The 17,268-nt window shown below is 44.6% G+C and overlaps 1 protein-coding gene across 1 annotated transcript; it reads right to left on the reverse strand.

The window, feature by feature from the left end:
* Positions 1-1,492: 1,492 nt before the first annotated feature.
* phc3 (polyhomeotic homolog 3 (Drosophila)) lies at positions 1,493-15,555 on the reverse strand. Its single transcript, XM_036596030.1, is given in 15 exon segments — positions 1,493-1,902; positions 2,365-2,605; positions 3,440-3,578; positions 3,936-4,050; positions 4,323-4,479; positions 5,488-5,711; positions 6,055-6,261; positions 6,990-7,419; positions 8,741-8,952; positions 10,125-10,293; positions 11,191-11,271; positions 12,068-12,211; positions 12,553-12,624; positions 14,215-14,367; positions 14,592-15,555. Coding segments are annotated over 15 exon segments (2,625 nt in total). The 5' UTR covers positions 14,718-15,555; the 3' UTR covers positions 1,493-1,747.
* Positions 15,556-17,268: the final 1,713 nt, after the last annotated feature.

Raw genomic sequence — 17,268 nt, forward strand, 5'->3', positions numbered from 1 at the left:
TATAGGTTCCTTTTTGGCCATTTTATTAGAAACACCTACCATTACGTGTCCTTCTGGTCATTTTATTAGAAACACCTACCATATAGGTGCAAGTTTGGTCATTTTATCCGAAACGCCCACCATATTGGTAGAATAGTCACTTTAAGAAATATATCACTATAAAAGTCGTCCAAACTGTCACTTTAAAACTCCTCCATCTGTTTAAAACTTACACACAGCTGAACATACCATGAACAAAATTTACCAAAAAAAATCTTTATTTTGAAGCAGAGAAATGACAGTAAACATGGTGCTGTTAGTAACGTCTGCTAAACAGTATCTCTGTTTCAGTCTTTTACAGTCACACCTCTTTATAACCTGCAGTGCAGCATAACTGACACCAGCGGTGCCTCACACAGACACGCCTCTACACTCTACCATTCAGCGCCGCTCAGGTTCACCTTTACGCTCAGTAAGCGGAATTAAACGGTTGGTCTATTAACGCGGAACATCAACTCAAACATCACAGACGATCATAAATTAAGTATTTATATTATTTATGATATAAATCTCACCTTCTTTTTTCTGTGCAAAACAAGCAGAACCGAACACACTGCGTTTATTTATTCATTTAAAATCAGAATCGCACTTTGCGTGGATATCGTTCTGGAAGATTCCACCCTCAACGGGAGTCTGTGTTCAGCTGGACTCAGTGAGGCCCAGCCAAGTCAGCTTCCTCAGTCTGAGAGTCTGGAGTCGCTCCTGTGTTACACTCACACCACAGCTTTGAAGCCATAGTTCAGCCGAAAATCACATTTACACAACATCACCACCTGTAATTTCAAATGCAGTGGATCAGCCAAGATGTGTTTGGCGAACAGAAGAGGCTAACAAGTAAGATTAGCTTGTTTTAGCAATAGTGCTCAGTAGTACTGATTAGGGTTGGGCAATATGACAATATATATCATTATTGTGATAAAATGTCACAATACAGTCTGCTTTTCTGATCATATTGTGTATCGTCAGTGCCTGTAGACACTGACCAACTGCATTTTTCATTATAAAGAGTGAAATTAGGCCCATTTGACTGGATTTAGTGCCAAATACTGAATAAAAATCACTGTGTTCACAGTTTTAATAGTGTTTTAATATAGATTTTTTTCCCAGTTCCTGCTGATTAGATGTCTGAAAAAGTAAATATTGTGAAACAATCTGCATCATGAAAATGTCTTGAAGTATCGCGATATTACAGCATTGCCTTATTGTCCACCTCTAGTTAGCAATTAGCATGGTGCTAACTGCATGCATAGCTGCTCCTACTGTACTTTAGTCCACGTTTATAGTTAACAGTGAGTCATACAGAGTCAGAAACCACAGAATCAGGACTGTTAGAGATCCTGAACACCTCCTCACAGTCTGAGGCCTGTGTATAATGATTTATGAAGGCAGTTAGCACCGTGCTACTTGCTAACACAAGCAGATATGACCTTGTTAGCTACATTAGCCTCGTAGCTCCAGTGCTAAAACTAAAAAAGCAAACTTCAGGCACCAAACATGTCCTGACAGACGGTCTACATTTGGAATAAAGGGTTTAATGTGCTGTATAAATGTGATGTTTGGCTGAAAATCACTGGATTTAAAACTAAGTCATTAGTTATTATTTGTCCATCAGTCCTGTTCAGCACACTGACAGGTCAGAGGAAGCCGAGTTCAGTGCTCAGAGCGCCCCCTGCGGGCTGGTCCGAGCTGCTGAGGGAAGCCGCCGTGTCTAAGGCTGTTTGAGGGAGTTAATATGAGCGCAGATTTTCAGCGCTGGTCCCAGTTTGATGTTCATGGCACTCATCAGATGCTCCTCGGTCAGCAGCAGCAGGGCCTGGCCATCGATCTCCTGCGAACGGAACTCAGCCACCATGTCCTGACATCCTGCAGGAGGCACAAACAAATCCACAACATGTTTTAAGAGTGTCTGGATGATTTTAAGCTGAACTAAACTTACTAGCCCATCTAAGTGCTAATAAGGCCAACTACGTACCCTCACTGGCCATTTTATTAGAAACACCTTCCTTGTGCTTCCACTAACTGGCCACTTTATCAGAAACACCCAATTTTGCTTCCATTAACTGGCCACTTTATCAGAAACACCCCCCTTGTGCTTCCACTAAGTGGCCACTTTATTAGAAACACCAACCTTGTGCTCCCACTAACTGGCCACTTTATTAGAAACACCAACCTTGTGCTTCTACTTATTGGCCAATTTATTAGAAACACACATCTTGTGCTTCCACTAACTGGCCTCAGTCGACTGACTTCAGAGAGCTATATACGAGTTGTATAGGAGCCTGGCTGGCGCCCTCCTGTGGAGTGATTAACTGCATTTGTAGGTACCTGGTAAGGAGCTGATGTAGGAGCAGACCTGCTCCACACTCCACAGCGCTGGAGAGCAGTCCAGCAGGCCGGTGGAGCTGCTGCAGTCCTGCCTCTCTCTCCCCTCCTGCTCTCTCTCTCTCTCCCTGTCTCTCTCCACCTGCAGACGCAGCCTGGTGGTCATGGGGCCCGGAGGGTCTTCACCCTCACAGTCATCCTCTCCGGCCTGCTGGGCGCCGTCCGGTCTGTAGGAGCCCTGCAGCTGAACCATCACGGACACGGATGACCACCAGCGCTAACAGTGATGCAGGATTACAGGATTACAGGACGGCTCTCTCCTTCAGTGACATCACTGAAACACTTCAGCTATGAAACAAGAGGCTCTGTATCGTAGGGCCGGACGATCTGACCAAATAAATCTAATCACAATATTGATATATTTTGTTCCTTATCGTTCAGTATAAAATGCGGCGTTACTGTATGTGATTTTTCTAATGCTCAATTATAACTCTGACTCTTATTTTGAAGAAGGCAAAATGCTTATTCTGGCGTGCTACACAGTGACCCCAAACAGTGGACAAAGGTGTTTTTCTCTCACACTAAGATCAAACCTCTAACTTTATGAAGTAAACCAGTTAAATCCAGGTTTACAGTGGTTACAATACCCAAATACTTTTGGGGCTGTAATTGCAGTGAAAAACAGTACATGTGAGATTTTTTATAAAAACTATATGGTGCGACTTCAAAGGGGTCACCACAACGTAAATAAAGCATAGTTTGACTTTTTAATGTAAAAGTTTGTACAAAATAAAACAGAAAATAACTAAAAATCCAAAGAAGGATGGAATGGTTAATATATCATTATATTGTATACATCAGTGTGTCATTTTTCACTGAAGCCATTAACTAGCCATATATTTATTATAAGAATGTACTGTATATGAAAGAAATATTTATTACATATAAAAGAATATTTCTGAAAATGGATAATGCTAGTTAATGCTACAAACTGAAAATAAATAACACTAGCTAACCCTGCTAACTGAAAATAGGCAACACTAGCCAACGTACCCCCCCTCCCCCCCTCCGGCCCCACCTGTCTGAAGAAGTGTTCTCGGTGGGTGTGGCTGATGCGGCTCGGCGGTCTCCCCCTGCGGCCCATCGGCCTGTTGGGCCAGCGGGTCACCCTGTGGGCCCTCAGCACAGCCAGGCGCTTCGTAGAACTGATGTTAAAGCTGGACAGACAGAGGAACAAAGAAGAACAGCTAGATTCAGCTTTTCACAGTCGTTTCAGAGTAGATGCTGAATAATTCATAGTAGTTACTGAATAATTCATAGTAGATACTGAATAATTCATAGTAGATACTGAATAATTCATAGTAGATACTGAATAATTCATAGTAGATGCTGAATAATAAACAGGTGCCACAAAGGGTTTGACGCAGTAAAAGAACCCTTTTGCTCTCCTAAAGAACCGTGTTTGATAAAGAGAGCTGTGCATGTGAAGAACCGTTTGAAGCTCCGTGATTCAGATGAGTTCTGTTTTCCTCTCTGAGCCGTGAGTCAGTGATGGTGTGGTGGGGTGATTATACCTTCTGATGCAGGTGGTGGAGCAGAAGCGTTTGGAGCGGAGGAAGGTCCGCGTGGAGCCCCTCTTCCCACAGAACTCGCACTGCAGCAGATCTAACGGACTGACCTCTGACCTCTCTGAGAACACACCACACACACACACACACCCCTTCAGAACCCACAGTCTGAGCACCTCTGACCAACACTCTTATCTGTCTGAGAGGACAAATGTGATGTTTACCCCACCAATTAGCATGTTGCTAACTGCACGGCTAAATCATCACACACTGGCCTCAAACCATGTGGAGTTGCTGAGTAACATCTAATAGACTAAGGAGGAAAGTATCACTTTAATGTCCATCTCTGTGGTCAAGCTAGCTGCCTAAATGTAGCTGCTGTGAATATCTGACCATCTTCAGCAGGTGTGTTGTCCATGTCTGAGTCTGAGGAGTTCTCGGGCTGCTCTGCGTCCGGCAGGAAGTCGTGGTGTTCCGCTCCGTTCTCCGGCAGCTCTAGGCCCTCGGTCAGTCGCGCCCGCTGCTGCTCCTCCACAGAGGTTCGGCCCACCTGTGGAACAATGCGCACCTGTCACAGCGCACCTGACCAAGCGCACAGACACTGTAGGTGCAGGTTGGGAAGGGTGGGAACTTTGAGAAAATCCTCAAAAGGAAATTATTGTTTTTTTTTGTTGTTGTTTTTTTGATAAACAATGTCGTTCTGTTCCTCATCTCTGATCAGCAGCAAAGACTTGCATTTTGATCAGGTGCTACTTCAGTACACTGGGTGGCGCTGGTGTCTTTACTGTCTAGAAGAGCTGGTCACTCACAACAGATAGCAGAGTTAGCAGTTCTCAGTTAGCAGAATTAGCAGTTCTCAGTTAGCAGAATTAGCAGTTCTCAGTTAGCAGAGTTAGCAGTTGTCAGTTAGCAGAGTTAGCTAACATCAGCTATTTTCAGCTAAAAGTCTTAGCATTACCTATTTTCAGTTAGCAGAGTTAGCCAGTGTTAGCTTTTTTTAGCACTGAAAATAGCTAATGCTAACATTCTTTCTCTGTCTCTCTTTCTGTCTTAGCTATTTTTAGTTAGCAGAGTTAGCTTTCAGTTAACTGAGTTATCTGGTGTAGCTATTTTTTTTTAGTTAGCATAATTAGCCAGCATTAGCTATTTACGTTAAGCAGTTAGCCAGTGTTAAAAACAGCTAACACTAACGCTCTCTCTCTCCCTCTCTCTCTCTCCCTGTCTCTCTCTCCCTGTCTCTCTCTCCTTGTCTCTCTCTCTCTCTCTCTCTCCGTCTCTCTCTCTCTCTGTCTCTCTCTCTCCCTCTCTCTCTCTCTCTGTCTCTCTCTCTCTCTGTCTCTCTCTCTCTCTCTGCCCCTCTCTGTCTCTCTCTCTCTCTCTCTCTCTGTCTCTCTCTCTCTCTCTGCCTCTCTCTGTCTCTCTCTCTCTCTCTCTGTCTCTCTCTCTGTCTCTCTCTCTCTCTCTCTCAGAGGGAAAGGACTGCTAGCACTCCAGGCCAGTTTAAGGCACGGTGGTAGAAGTGACTGGGAGTGGCTATGGTGCCTCCTGGTGGACATACCGGGAACGGCTCCAGCCCCTCTGTGATGACGAAGCCCTCTATGAGGTGTGTGAGGATGTGTGGTCTAACGCTGGCCTGCGGGGGCCGCTGGCTGGCTGAGGTGGGGCTGCTGCTGGAGCTTCTTACCGCGGGCCGGAGGGAGGGAGGAGGGGAGGTGGACGCTGCGTCTTCTGCTGACCGGATCACGGATCTGCTGGACTGTAAACTGGACGGCTCCAATGGGCCTGTTAACAACAGGAGAGGTCAGCAGAGAGTTTAAGGATGGACATATAATGTTCATATGATCCACACAGTCACTCTGACAGACTGTAATACACTACAGGAAGTGTAGGGGGCGATACGGCTTCTACTGTTTCATTTAAAAAGCTCTATAATGGTCATATGATCCACACAGTCACTCTGACAGACTGTAATACACTACAGGAAGTGTAGGGGGCGATACGGCTTCTACTGTTTCATTTAAAAAGCTCTATAATGTTCATATGATCCACACAGTCACTCTGACAGACTGTACACTACAGGAAATGTAGGGGGCGATATGGTTTGTCACTGCTATATGAGAGGCACCTGTACATGGTTCCGGCTGTGTAGCATCTCTGCAGGAGTCCTGTGGGTTCTCTCCGGGAGTCAATGCCGTGGGGGTCAATGCCGTGGGGGTCGGTGCTGTGGGGGTCGGTGCTGGGGGGGTGGGGGTCCTGCTCCTGTCTGGACATTTCTGTTGCTCCTCTCTCACCACTTCCACTCCAGCTCCATCCTCCTAAACATTAAGAAAATCTAAATTTACACAGGTCTCCCCTTTTATTCGAAATGCAGTCGATCTGGAGCTCTGAGTCTAATATACACACTTAAAAATGATGGTTCTTTAAGGGTTCTTTAGTAGGGGAAACAAAAAAGGTCCTTCAGACATCAATTTCAGAATGAACGTATATTTGTAATGATGTTAACAATAAGCAGCAAAAACAGCCTCAGGCAACTGGAGTAAATGGCTACACTCACTGAAACCAGAGGAACATTAGAGACGAGATTTATAATCTCGGTTCACGTGGAGCATCAAGACACCCAAGAACGTTTTCAGTGCAGGTTTGTTAGCACCTGAAAACACGACAGGAAAGTCCCTGCAGCGCCAACGTCGTCTGTACAGGCAGTTTATCAAATTATGGAATCATTAACAAACCATAGACGCAGAGCAAGAATCCCTAAACCTCATGGAGTTCAGTGTGATGATGACCAGCCGTTCTCTGCTGTAGATGACGCTGGATTTCATGGCTCATTCTGTACACACTAATATTTTTAGTAAGTTTATTTTATTTAAACTGATTTTATTTAGTAGTTTTTATTAGCCAGGAGTTTTGATTTTGGAGCTTTATTAATATCCAATAAAATATCTCACCTATAGCTTTGGGCTGAAGTGGGATTACTGTCTGTGCACCACCCGACGCCCCCTTCAGGCCAGAATTTTGTCCCCTATTAAACCACTTTAACAAAAAAAAAAGAGTTCAGACTCACCGATGTTTCGTTCTCATTTATGTTGGGCTGCACCTTCAGGTCCACGGCAGCGGTCTGTGGAGGCGGAAGGTTCTGGAAGGGCAGCTGGGCCAGAGCTTCAGCCATGGGCAGCTCATCCTCCGACAGCAGCATGTGGTCAGACTGGACAGCCAGCGCGTGGATGGAGCGAAGGGACAGTCTCTGTACAGAGGCTGGAGAAGGGGTGGCGGGCAGCCTGGGCAGCGCCAGGGTCAGTGGGGGCGGAGGAGGGGGACAGCTGAGGGGTTGAGCCTGGCACAGGGGGTCCACCACTGGACCCAGGTGAAGTGGTGGAGGGTCTGGAAGAGCTGAACTGGCCGATGGAACTGTAGAAGTGGACGCCACTAGAGCCTGCTGCTGTGCTGAGCTCTGACTGGCCAGTTGGTCTGAGGAGGCGGGGCACGAGACCTTTTTCATACAAACAAGGAAAGTTAACAGACATTCAGAAATCATACTATATTTTATTATTGTTTAATTTTGAAATATATACTATATGTTTGACTGTATCCAGACACCTGTTTTTCCAACATTCCGTCTGAAATGAAGGGTAATCAAAGAGAGCTCTGACACTCCAACTCATCCCAAATGTGTTCCATGGAGCTTCATCATTCCAACTCATCCCAAATGTATTCCATGGAGCTTCATCACCTCAACTCATCCCAAATGTATTCCATGGAGCTTCATTATTCCAACTCATCCCAAATGTATTCCATGGAGCTTCATCATTCCAACTCATCCCAAATGTATTCCATGGAGCTTCATCATTCCAACTCATCCCAAATGAATTCCATGGAGCTTCATTACTCCAACTCATCCCAAATGTATTCCATGGAGCTTCATCACCCCAACTCATCCCAAATGTATTCCATGGAGCTTCATCATTCCAACTCATCCCAAATGTATTCCATGGAGCTTCATCACCTCAACTCGTCCCAAATGTATTCCATGGAGCTTCATTATTCCAACTCATCCCAAATGTATTCCATGGAGCTTCATCATTCCAACTCATCCCAAATGTATTCCATGGAGCTTCATCATTCCAACTCATCCCAAATGTATTCCATGGAGCTTCATCATTCCAACTCATCCCAAATGTATTCCATGGAGCTTCATTATTCCAACTCATCCCAAATGTGTTCCACGGAGCTTCATCATTTCAACGCAGCTTCAAACCTTCAGCTCATCCCAACCTAGTTCAATGAAACCTCATCACTCCAACTGATCCCAAAGGTGTTTAGTGGGGCTTTTTCATTCCAGCTCATGCAAAAGATGCCCAGTGGAACTTCGTACCCTTAAATCATTCCATATTAGTTTAAGACTCTTCTCTGTCCTGGAGCCAAAGTGGTAGAACGAACTTCCTCCACTGGCTGTCCAAACAGCGACTCTTTCAGGGTCTTCAAACCGAAGGCCGTCTCTTTTTACAGAAATTAAGTGAGCAGTAATCTAAGTACTTGAAGTGTGTTGTGTTGCTGTTACGCTGTGTCTAACCTCAGCTCTGGCTTTTGTTTTCTGGCAGTGTTTGAGCTGAAGGGCAGTTTGGACTCCTGTCTGTTCTAGCTAGTACACTTTCTCTGAGTGGACAGCGCAGCACCTTTGTAAGTCGCTCTGGATAAGAGCGCCTGCTAAAGGCTGTAAATGTGAATGTAATGTGTGAGTATTTTTAATCCTATAACATATATAATCTTATGTTGCCATATAAAACAATTCTGATTTTGGTTCTAATTTTCACCTCACAGTGTTGTGATAGGACGGTGGCAGGGGTGGGCGTGGTCCCGGTCAGCAGGGACAGTGGAGGATGGCCGCCGTCCTGAGCTGTGACCCGGAGAGCAATAGGCTGAACCTGCCTCTGAGCCACGCTACTCTGCAGGATGAACTGTGGGGGCGCCCCCTTCAGGCTGGGGGGGCAGTGCAGCTGGTGCCGCATCAGAGCTGGAGAGAATGCTGCAGGGAGAGAGAGAGAGAGAGAGGGATAGAGAGAGGGATAGAGAGAGGGAGAGAGAGAGGGAGAGAGAGAGAGAGAGGGATAGAGAGAGGGATAGAGAGAGGGAGAGAGAGAGGGAGAGAGAGAGGGAGAGAGAGAGAGAGAGGGTGGATCCATGCTTTAGAATCGCTGCTCAAGAAAAGACACATGACAAAATCTTATTACAATATATTTTTCCACATTATTCAAGACTGATGATACTTTTATACTAAAATTGGAAATATTAGTCTATAAAGTCTCAATTAATGCTCCAAAAGACTAAAAAAGGAAATATTAATCCATAAATAATTTCAATTAACTCTCCTATACACTAGACCCTCTCAAAACATGCTTCGATACAAAAAAATAAGATACTAGTCCATAAATGATCTCAGTAAACTCTCCTATACACTACAATAAGAGATATTAGTAAAATAAATGATTCAATAAACTCTTCTATACACTACAATAAGAGATATTAGTAAAATAAATTATCTCAATAAATGCTCCTTTGCGACAAATAGGAGATATTAGTCCATAAACGACCTCAAAAAACACTCCAATACACTACAGTAAGAGATATTAGTCCATAAATGTTCTCAATAAATACTCCTATGCGACAAAATAGGAGATATTAGTCATTAAGCAACCTTAATAAACACTCCTATACACTAGAATAAGAGATATTAGTGCATAAATGACGTCAATAAACACTCCAATACACTACAATAAGAGATATTAGTCCATACATGACTTCAATAAATGCTTCATACACTACAGTAAGAGATATTAGTCCATAAACTACCTTAATAAATGCTTCATACACTACAGTAAGAGATATTAGTCCATAAACTACCTTAATAAATGCTTCATACACTACAATAAGAGATATTAGTCCATAAACGTTCTCAATAAATGCTCCTATGCGACAAAATAGGAGATATTAGTCATTAAGCAACCTTAATAAATGCTCCTATATAGTAGACTTAGGAGATATTAGTGCATAAACGGCCTGCTAAAGCCTAAAGATTAAAAACATTTGTTTTGGGTTTATATATGAACTATTAGACGTTAAAAATTACGTTAGAATATCTGTGATAATTTAATGACGGTTTGGGCTGAAGACAAAAATGAGTCATCAAACAGGACTCACTTCTGGAAGTTTCTGCCAGGGCCTGGGACAGCTGTGTGGACTTCAGGGGACAGATGGACATTCTGGGGAGGGGGGTGACCAGCGTCTGACCCTGAGAGGCCTTCAGCTGGACGCTCTGGGCAGCACTTAGGGCTCCAGGAAGATGGGTCCGTAGAGCCAAGCTAGAAACCTGCAGGAGAAACACACCATCACAACTAACCACATTAACAGCTGAGGGTCAGCACACTCGTTTACACCATCCACCTGCAGCATTTACTGTGGGCAACTAAGCAACTTTTAACTGCTGACAGTTTATCTTTATCTTTAATATACAGTTTATCTTTAATATATTTCCAATGCCAATTAAAAATATTTGATGTGCTTGAATTCTTTAAAAAGTCAATTACATTCTCTTTAATACTTATCAGTAAAGTTAAAGATAAAAATTAAGATACGCCTTACACTATACATTTATTATTAGTATTATTATTATTATTATTATATTAATGTAAATTAAGCTAAATTTGTCAATTTAAAACCTTTGTTGTAAATGACAAGACGTCTAATTGATGTAAAGTAAATAACAATTTTTGTTAATTATGCCACATTTAATTTATGTAAATTAAGCAACATTTAACTGCTGACAGTTTAGATAACTTTAATTGATGTCAATTAAGCAGCATTTAAATTGATGACTCTTAGTGGTGTAAATCATACAGCCTTTAATTGTAAAGTAAGCAACCATTTATGTTAATTATGCAATGCTTATTTGGTCTCATTAAATCAACCTTTAATTGATATACACTAAGCTATCATATAAGCAATGCTTATTTGGTGTCCATGAATCAGCCTTTAACTGATGTCAAGAAACTGCTGACAAATTAGCAACAGCTATGCCAATTAAGCATTTTTAATTAATGTCAGTTACATAAGCGTCAGCTGATGTCACAGCCACCTACTGAATATGTGAGCTCACACAGTCATTAGTGTCAGAGCTGTGACCCGTCAGGAGGTCAGCAGTCTGTGTGTGCCGTAGTCTATAGCGGTAATACCTCTGGTGCGTTTATCAGAGCTACAGCAGCCTCACCTGTGTGGACGTGGGCTGAGAGGAGACCGAGCTCAGAGCAGGCAGATCAGCAGCTACAGACGCAGCAGGAGTCAGAATCAGCTGATACAGAGAGACAGAGGAGCAGAGGAGGAGTCATACAGTCTCAGTGCTAAAGGCTTAAAAGGGGAGTTCCACTGAAACTGAGGTTCACTGGTGGTTCTGGATAGTAAATAAAATGTCTATATTTGTGTTGTAGTCATGGCAACCCCTGGTTCCTATGACCAAGATAAGGTGTAACTAGGCCATTGCTATGGTGTCCCATATAGTAGCTATGGTGTTAACAGGCCGTTGCTATGGTATCCGTGGTGGTTGTTAAGGTGTTGCTAGGCTGTTGCTATGGTATCCCACATAGTTTGCTAAGATGCTGCTAGGCCATTGCTATGGTGTCCCAGGTGGTTGCTAAGGTGTTGCTAGGCTGTTGCTATGGTATCCCACATAGTTTGCTAAGATGCTGCTAGGCCATTGCTATGGTGTCCCAGGTGGTTGCTAAGGTGTTACTAGGCTGTTGCTATGTTATTCCAAGTAGTTGCTAATATGTGTGCTAGTATGTATGAGAGTCTAAGGGGGCAGTGTGAATGATGTCCTTTGTGACCTCATTTGTGATTTGAATTTTGCAGCATTCCGTCATTCATTTCCAATGTTTAAACAAGCGCTGTACGAAAACTGTACGAACAATCGACCCCAAACGCACCGACTTTATTACATAAATAATGACTTAGTACGGCACCATTTCAACTGCATTTCATGGGGAATTCTCCTCGTATGCGCCTAAATGAAGAGGGGGGGTGCGTTTACACCTAGAACACACGTACAGTAACATCCGCTGTTAGAGCTGCACTTCATACTGATTTCTCACCATCTGAGTGCGAAGGTACATCTGAGCCTGACTGCAGGGGGCGGAGCCATTCCCGAGCAGAACGGCCTGCTGGGACATCGATCCTGCAGACCCGGAGATGCTGGGGGACTGGAGCTGAGTGACCACAGAGCCGGGTGACGTGATCTAGAACGGTCACCAGGGCAGAATAAACAGCAAAATTCAGAAGTCTTCCAGGTGGTTGCTGGTTCTGTTTTAAGTTGTGCTTTTGTCCTTTTTTACAGATAACAGTGAGTAATACAGTGTCAGGCATGCAGTTAGCATCAGGCTAATCGGTGGGGTATAGGCTTCCATTACATGTTAGCTATATTAGCCTTGCAGCCCCAGAGCTAACATGTCTAGGCTTTAACAACCTTTTCCTTCAATAAGCTTTTCTCTCCAGTTATCAGTCTTTTTCAAACCGTGATGGAAGGCTGAAGGCTGAAGGCTGATGGCTGATGGAAGTTGTGAGCGTGTGACTGGCTAACAGCACTTACTGCAGTCTGAGCTGCACTCCCATTGGCTGATGGGGGAGGTGAAGCAGTCTTTCTGCTGTTAGACTGGGAAACCTGCAGAAACAGAGAACTGTCTCTCTTAGCACTTTCTATATTAGCACCAACAAAACATTCCATGGATACATATGATCAGAAAACATATTGGCAAATAAAGTGTTTTCTGATTCAAATCAAAGAATCTACTGGGTTTAATAAAACACCTTAAAAATTCAAACCATGTCCAGCTGCCTTGACCTACAGCTACCAGACAACAGCCAGCGCTGAATAATGTTTGTTTATTTGAGCTCAAGATGTTTTTGTTCTCAGTTGGACATCCTTTGCTAACACAGTTGAAGCTAAAGTTATTGAGAAAATTTAGTGCACTAGAATGTAAACTGGACGGTGCAGCGTGACCACTTTTTAAAATTACCACACTGAAAAGAGTTTGACTCAACTTGCACTTGTACCCTAGACACGGAGAGAGATGTGACTCAGACTCATACCCTAGAGACTCAGGACTGAGACTCGCAACCAATAGATGAGACTCAGACTCATACCTGAGACTCGCAACCAATAGATGAGACTCAGACTCATACCCTAGAGACTCAAGACTGAGACTCGCAACCAATAGATGAGACTCAGACTCATACCCTAGAGACTCAAGACTGAGACTTGCACCCTAGAGACTCAAGACTCAGACCCTAGAGATTCAGATTTGTACCCTAGAGACTCAAGACTCAGATTCATACCTTAAAGACAAAACTCAGACTTGTATCCTACAGACTCAAGACTCAGACTAGTACCCTAAAGACTCAAGACTCAGACCCTAGAGATTCAGATTTGTACCCTAGAGACTCAAGACCAGAACTCACACCCTAGAGACTTGCATCAGACTCATGCCACAGAGACTCTAGACTCAACTCAGACTCATACCTCAGAGACTCAAGACTCAACTTCTATTCACACATCAGATATTAGAGACTCAACTCAGATTTGTACCCCAGAGACTCTAGACTCGTACCATAAAGACTTAAGACTTGGACTTTCACTCTAGAGAATCAAGACTCTGACTCACACTCTAAAGACTCAAGACTCAGACTCTTACCCTAGAGACTCAAGACTCTAACTTGCACCATAGGGACTTGAGACTTGCATCAAACTTGTACCGTAGAAACTCAAGACTGGGACTCGTATTGCAGAAACTCAGACTTGCACTCGCACATCAGAGTTTAGAGACTTGACACTCCATCTGAACTTCCACACCAGAGACTCAAGATTCGACTCAGACTTGCACACCAGAGACTCAAGACTCGACTCAGACTCGCACACTAGAGGCTCAAGACTCGACTCAGACTCACACACCAGAGACACAAGACTCAACTAAGACTTGCACACCAGAGACTCAAGACTTGACTCAGACTTGCACACTAGAGACTCAAGACTCGACTCAGACTCGCACACTAGAGGCTCAAGACTCAACTCAGACTCGCACACTAGAGGCTCAAGACTCGACTCAGACTCGCACCACCAGAGACTCGAGACTTGCATGAAGTGATCTGTCTACTGTCAACCTCATTCAATTTTGAACGTAGCTGTCTGTCCTGTATACCCAGATGCCCCCATGAGGATGGCATCCTGATACCCCAGCTGACTCACCTGCTGTGCGGATGCTGTGCTGTGTGTAGTGGGGCTGGTTGTCTGTTGGTGTTGATGGAGGGTCTGCAGCATTATATGATGTTGCTGTGCTGCGTACATCTGCTGCAGGTACTGAGCCACACCTGCGGGCCTGTGCACAGCCTGCTGGATCACCTACAACACGGGCACAGTTTGGAGAGTCTCAGAGGAGGTTTTGGGACGAGCATGTGATGATTTAGGCCTGCAGTTAGCATCAGGCTGATTACCGGGGTATGAGCTTCCATTTCCTCATAGCTCTGCTGTATAAACGTGTCTGATTGACTCCGTTCGGGTTAAGAAGGAATTTTTTACATTTTTTTGATTCTTCGTCAAACTAACGCTTTAAGAGTGTGAGTTACCTGGACAGTCTGCCGGTCAGTGGGGTTGGTCTGTGTGCGCTGAGTGATGGGTGTGGATGTGCTGGACACTGTGGTGGTCAGGACTGTGCAGCTGGAGGCCACTACTTCACTGCTCTCTTCCTCCATGACTGATCATCCAGATCACCAGGGTCAGTGGGGTCAGGTTTCACTGAGTAGGAGGCAGAACAAGTATGATCATTACCTATTTCATTTTACAGTGAAGTGTGTTTAGGAGCAATAGAAGAGCAAGATACATGCACATTCAGCACAAAGCCTAAACTTAAACCTGCACAGCTCCAGACTAAACTCCACCACGCCAGACTAAACTTAAACCTGCACAGCTCCAGACTGAACTCCACAACACCAGACTAAACTTAAACCTGCACAGCTCCAGACTGAACTCCACAACACCAGACTAAACTTAAACCTGCACAGCTCCAGACTGAACTCCACAACACCAGACTAAACTTAAACCTGCACAGCTCCAGTCTGAACTCCACCACGCCAGACTAAACTTAAACCTTCACAGCTCCAGACTGAACACCTCAACGCCAGACTAAACTTAAACCTTCACAGCTCCAGACGGAACTCCACCACGCCAGACTAAACTTAAACCTGCACAGCTCCAGACTGAACACCTCAACACCAGACTAAACTTAAACCTTCACAGCTCCAGACTGAACCTGAACCTTCACAGCTCCAGACTAATCCTGAACCTGAACAACTCCAGACTAAACCTTCACAGCTCCAGACTGAACTCCACCACGCCATACTAAACTTAAACCTTCACAGCTCCAGACTGAACTCCACCACGCCATACTAAACTTAAACCTGCACAGCTCCAGACTGAACTCCACAAAGCCAGACTAAACTTAAACCTGCACAGCTCCAGACCAAACCTGAACCTGAACAGCTCCAGTCTAAACCTGCACAGCTCCAGACCAAACCTGAACAGCTTGTAGTCTAAACATTAACCTGCACAGCTCCAGTCTAAACCTGAACAGCTCCACTCTAAACCTAAAGCTGCACAGAACCAGTCTAAACCTGCACAGCTCCAGTCTAGTCTAAACCTGAACAGCTCCAGTCTAAACCTGCACAGCTCCAGCCTAAACCTTCACAGCTCCAGGCTAAACCTGAACCTTCACAGCTCCAGTCTAAACCTGCACAGCTCCAGACCAAACCTGAACCTGAACAGCTCCAGCCTAAACCTTCACAGCTCCAGACTAAACCTGAACCTGAACAGCTTGTAGTCTAAACATTAACCTGCACAGCTCCAGTCTAAACCTGAACAGCTCCACTCTAAACCTAAACCAGCACAGCTCCAGTCTAGTCTAAACCTGAACAGCTCCAGTCTAAACCTGCACAGCTCCAGTCTAAACCTGCACAGCTCCAGTCTAGTCTAAACCTGAACAGCTCCACTCTAAACCTGCACAGCACCAGTCTAAACCTGCACAGCACCAGTCTAAACCTGCACAGCTCCAGTCTAAACCTGAACAGCTCCAGTCTAAACCTAAAGCTGCACAGCACCAAACCTGCAAAGCTCCAGACTAAACCTGAACCTGAACAGCTCCAGACTAAACCTAAACCTGAACAGCTCCAGACTAAACCTAAACCTGCACAGCTCCAGACTAAACCTGCACAGCTCCAGTCTAAACCTAAAGCTGCACAGCACCAAACCTGCAAAGCTCCAGACTAAACCTGAACCTGAACAGCTCCAGACTAAACCTAAACCTGAACAGCTCCAGACTAAACCTAAACCTGCAAAGCTCCAGACTAAACCTGAACCTGAACAGCTCCAGACTAAACCTAAACCTGAACAGCTCCAGACTAAACCTAAACCTGAACAGCTCCAGACTAAACCTGAACCTGCAAAGCTCCAGACTAAACCTGAACCTGAACAGCTCCAGACTAAACCTAAACCTGCACAGCTCCAGACTAAACCTGCACAGCTCCAGTCTAAACCTAAACCTGCACAGCTCCAGACTAAACCTGAACAGCTCCAGTCTTAACCTAAACCTGCACAGCTCCAGACTAAACCTAAACCTGCACAGCTCCAGACTAAACCTGCAAGGCTCCAGTCTAAACCTGCACAGCTCCGGTCTAAACCTGAACCTGAACAGCTCCAGACTAAACCTAAACCTGCACAGCTCCAGTCTAAACCTAAACCTGAACAGCTCCAGACTAAACCTAAACCTGCACAGCTCCAGTCTAAACCTAAACCTGAACAGCTCCAGACTAAACATAAACCTGCACAGCTCCAGACTAAACCTAAACCTGCACAGCTCCAGACTAAACCTGCACAGCTCCAGTCTAAACCTGAACCTGAACAGCTCCAGACTAAACCTAAACCTGCACCTGCACAGCTCCAGACTAAACCTGAACAGCTCCAGACTAAACCTAAACCTGCACAGCTCCAGACTAAACCTGAACAGCTCCAGTCTTAACCTAAACCTGCACAGCTCCAGGCTAAACCTGAACCTGAACAGCTCCAGACTAAACCTAAACCTGCACAGCTCCAGACTAAACCTAAACCTGCACAGCTCCAGTCTTAACCTAAACCTGCACAGCTCCAGACTAAACCTAAACTTGCACAGCTGCAGTGCTGCACAGCTTTATTCAAACAGGCACAGCTCCTCGTGTAAGCAGTCATTAGCAGAGAAATGAACAGTGAATGATT

Source organism: Colossoma macropomum, unplaced genomic scaffold, assembly GCF_904425465.1.
Source record: "Colossoma macropomum unplaced genomic scaffold, Colossoma_macropomum, whole genome shotgun sequence".
Taxonomy (NCBI): Eukaryota; Metazoa; Chordata; class Actinopteri; order Characiformes; family Serrasalmidae; genus Colossoma; species Colossoma macropomum.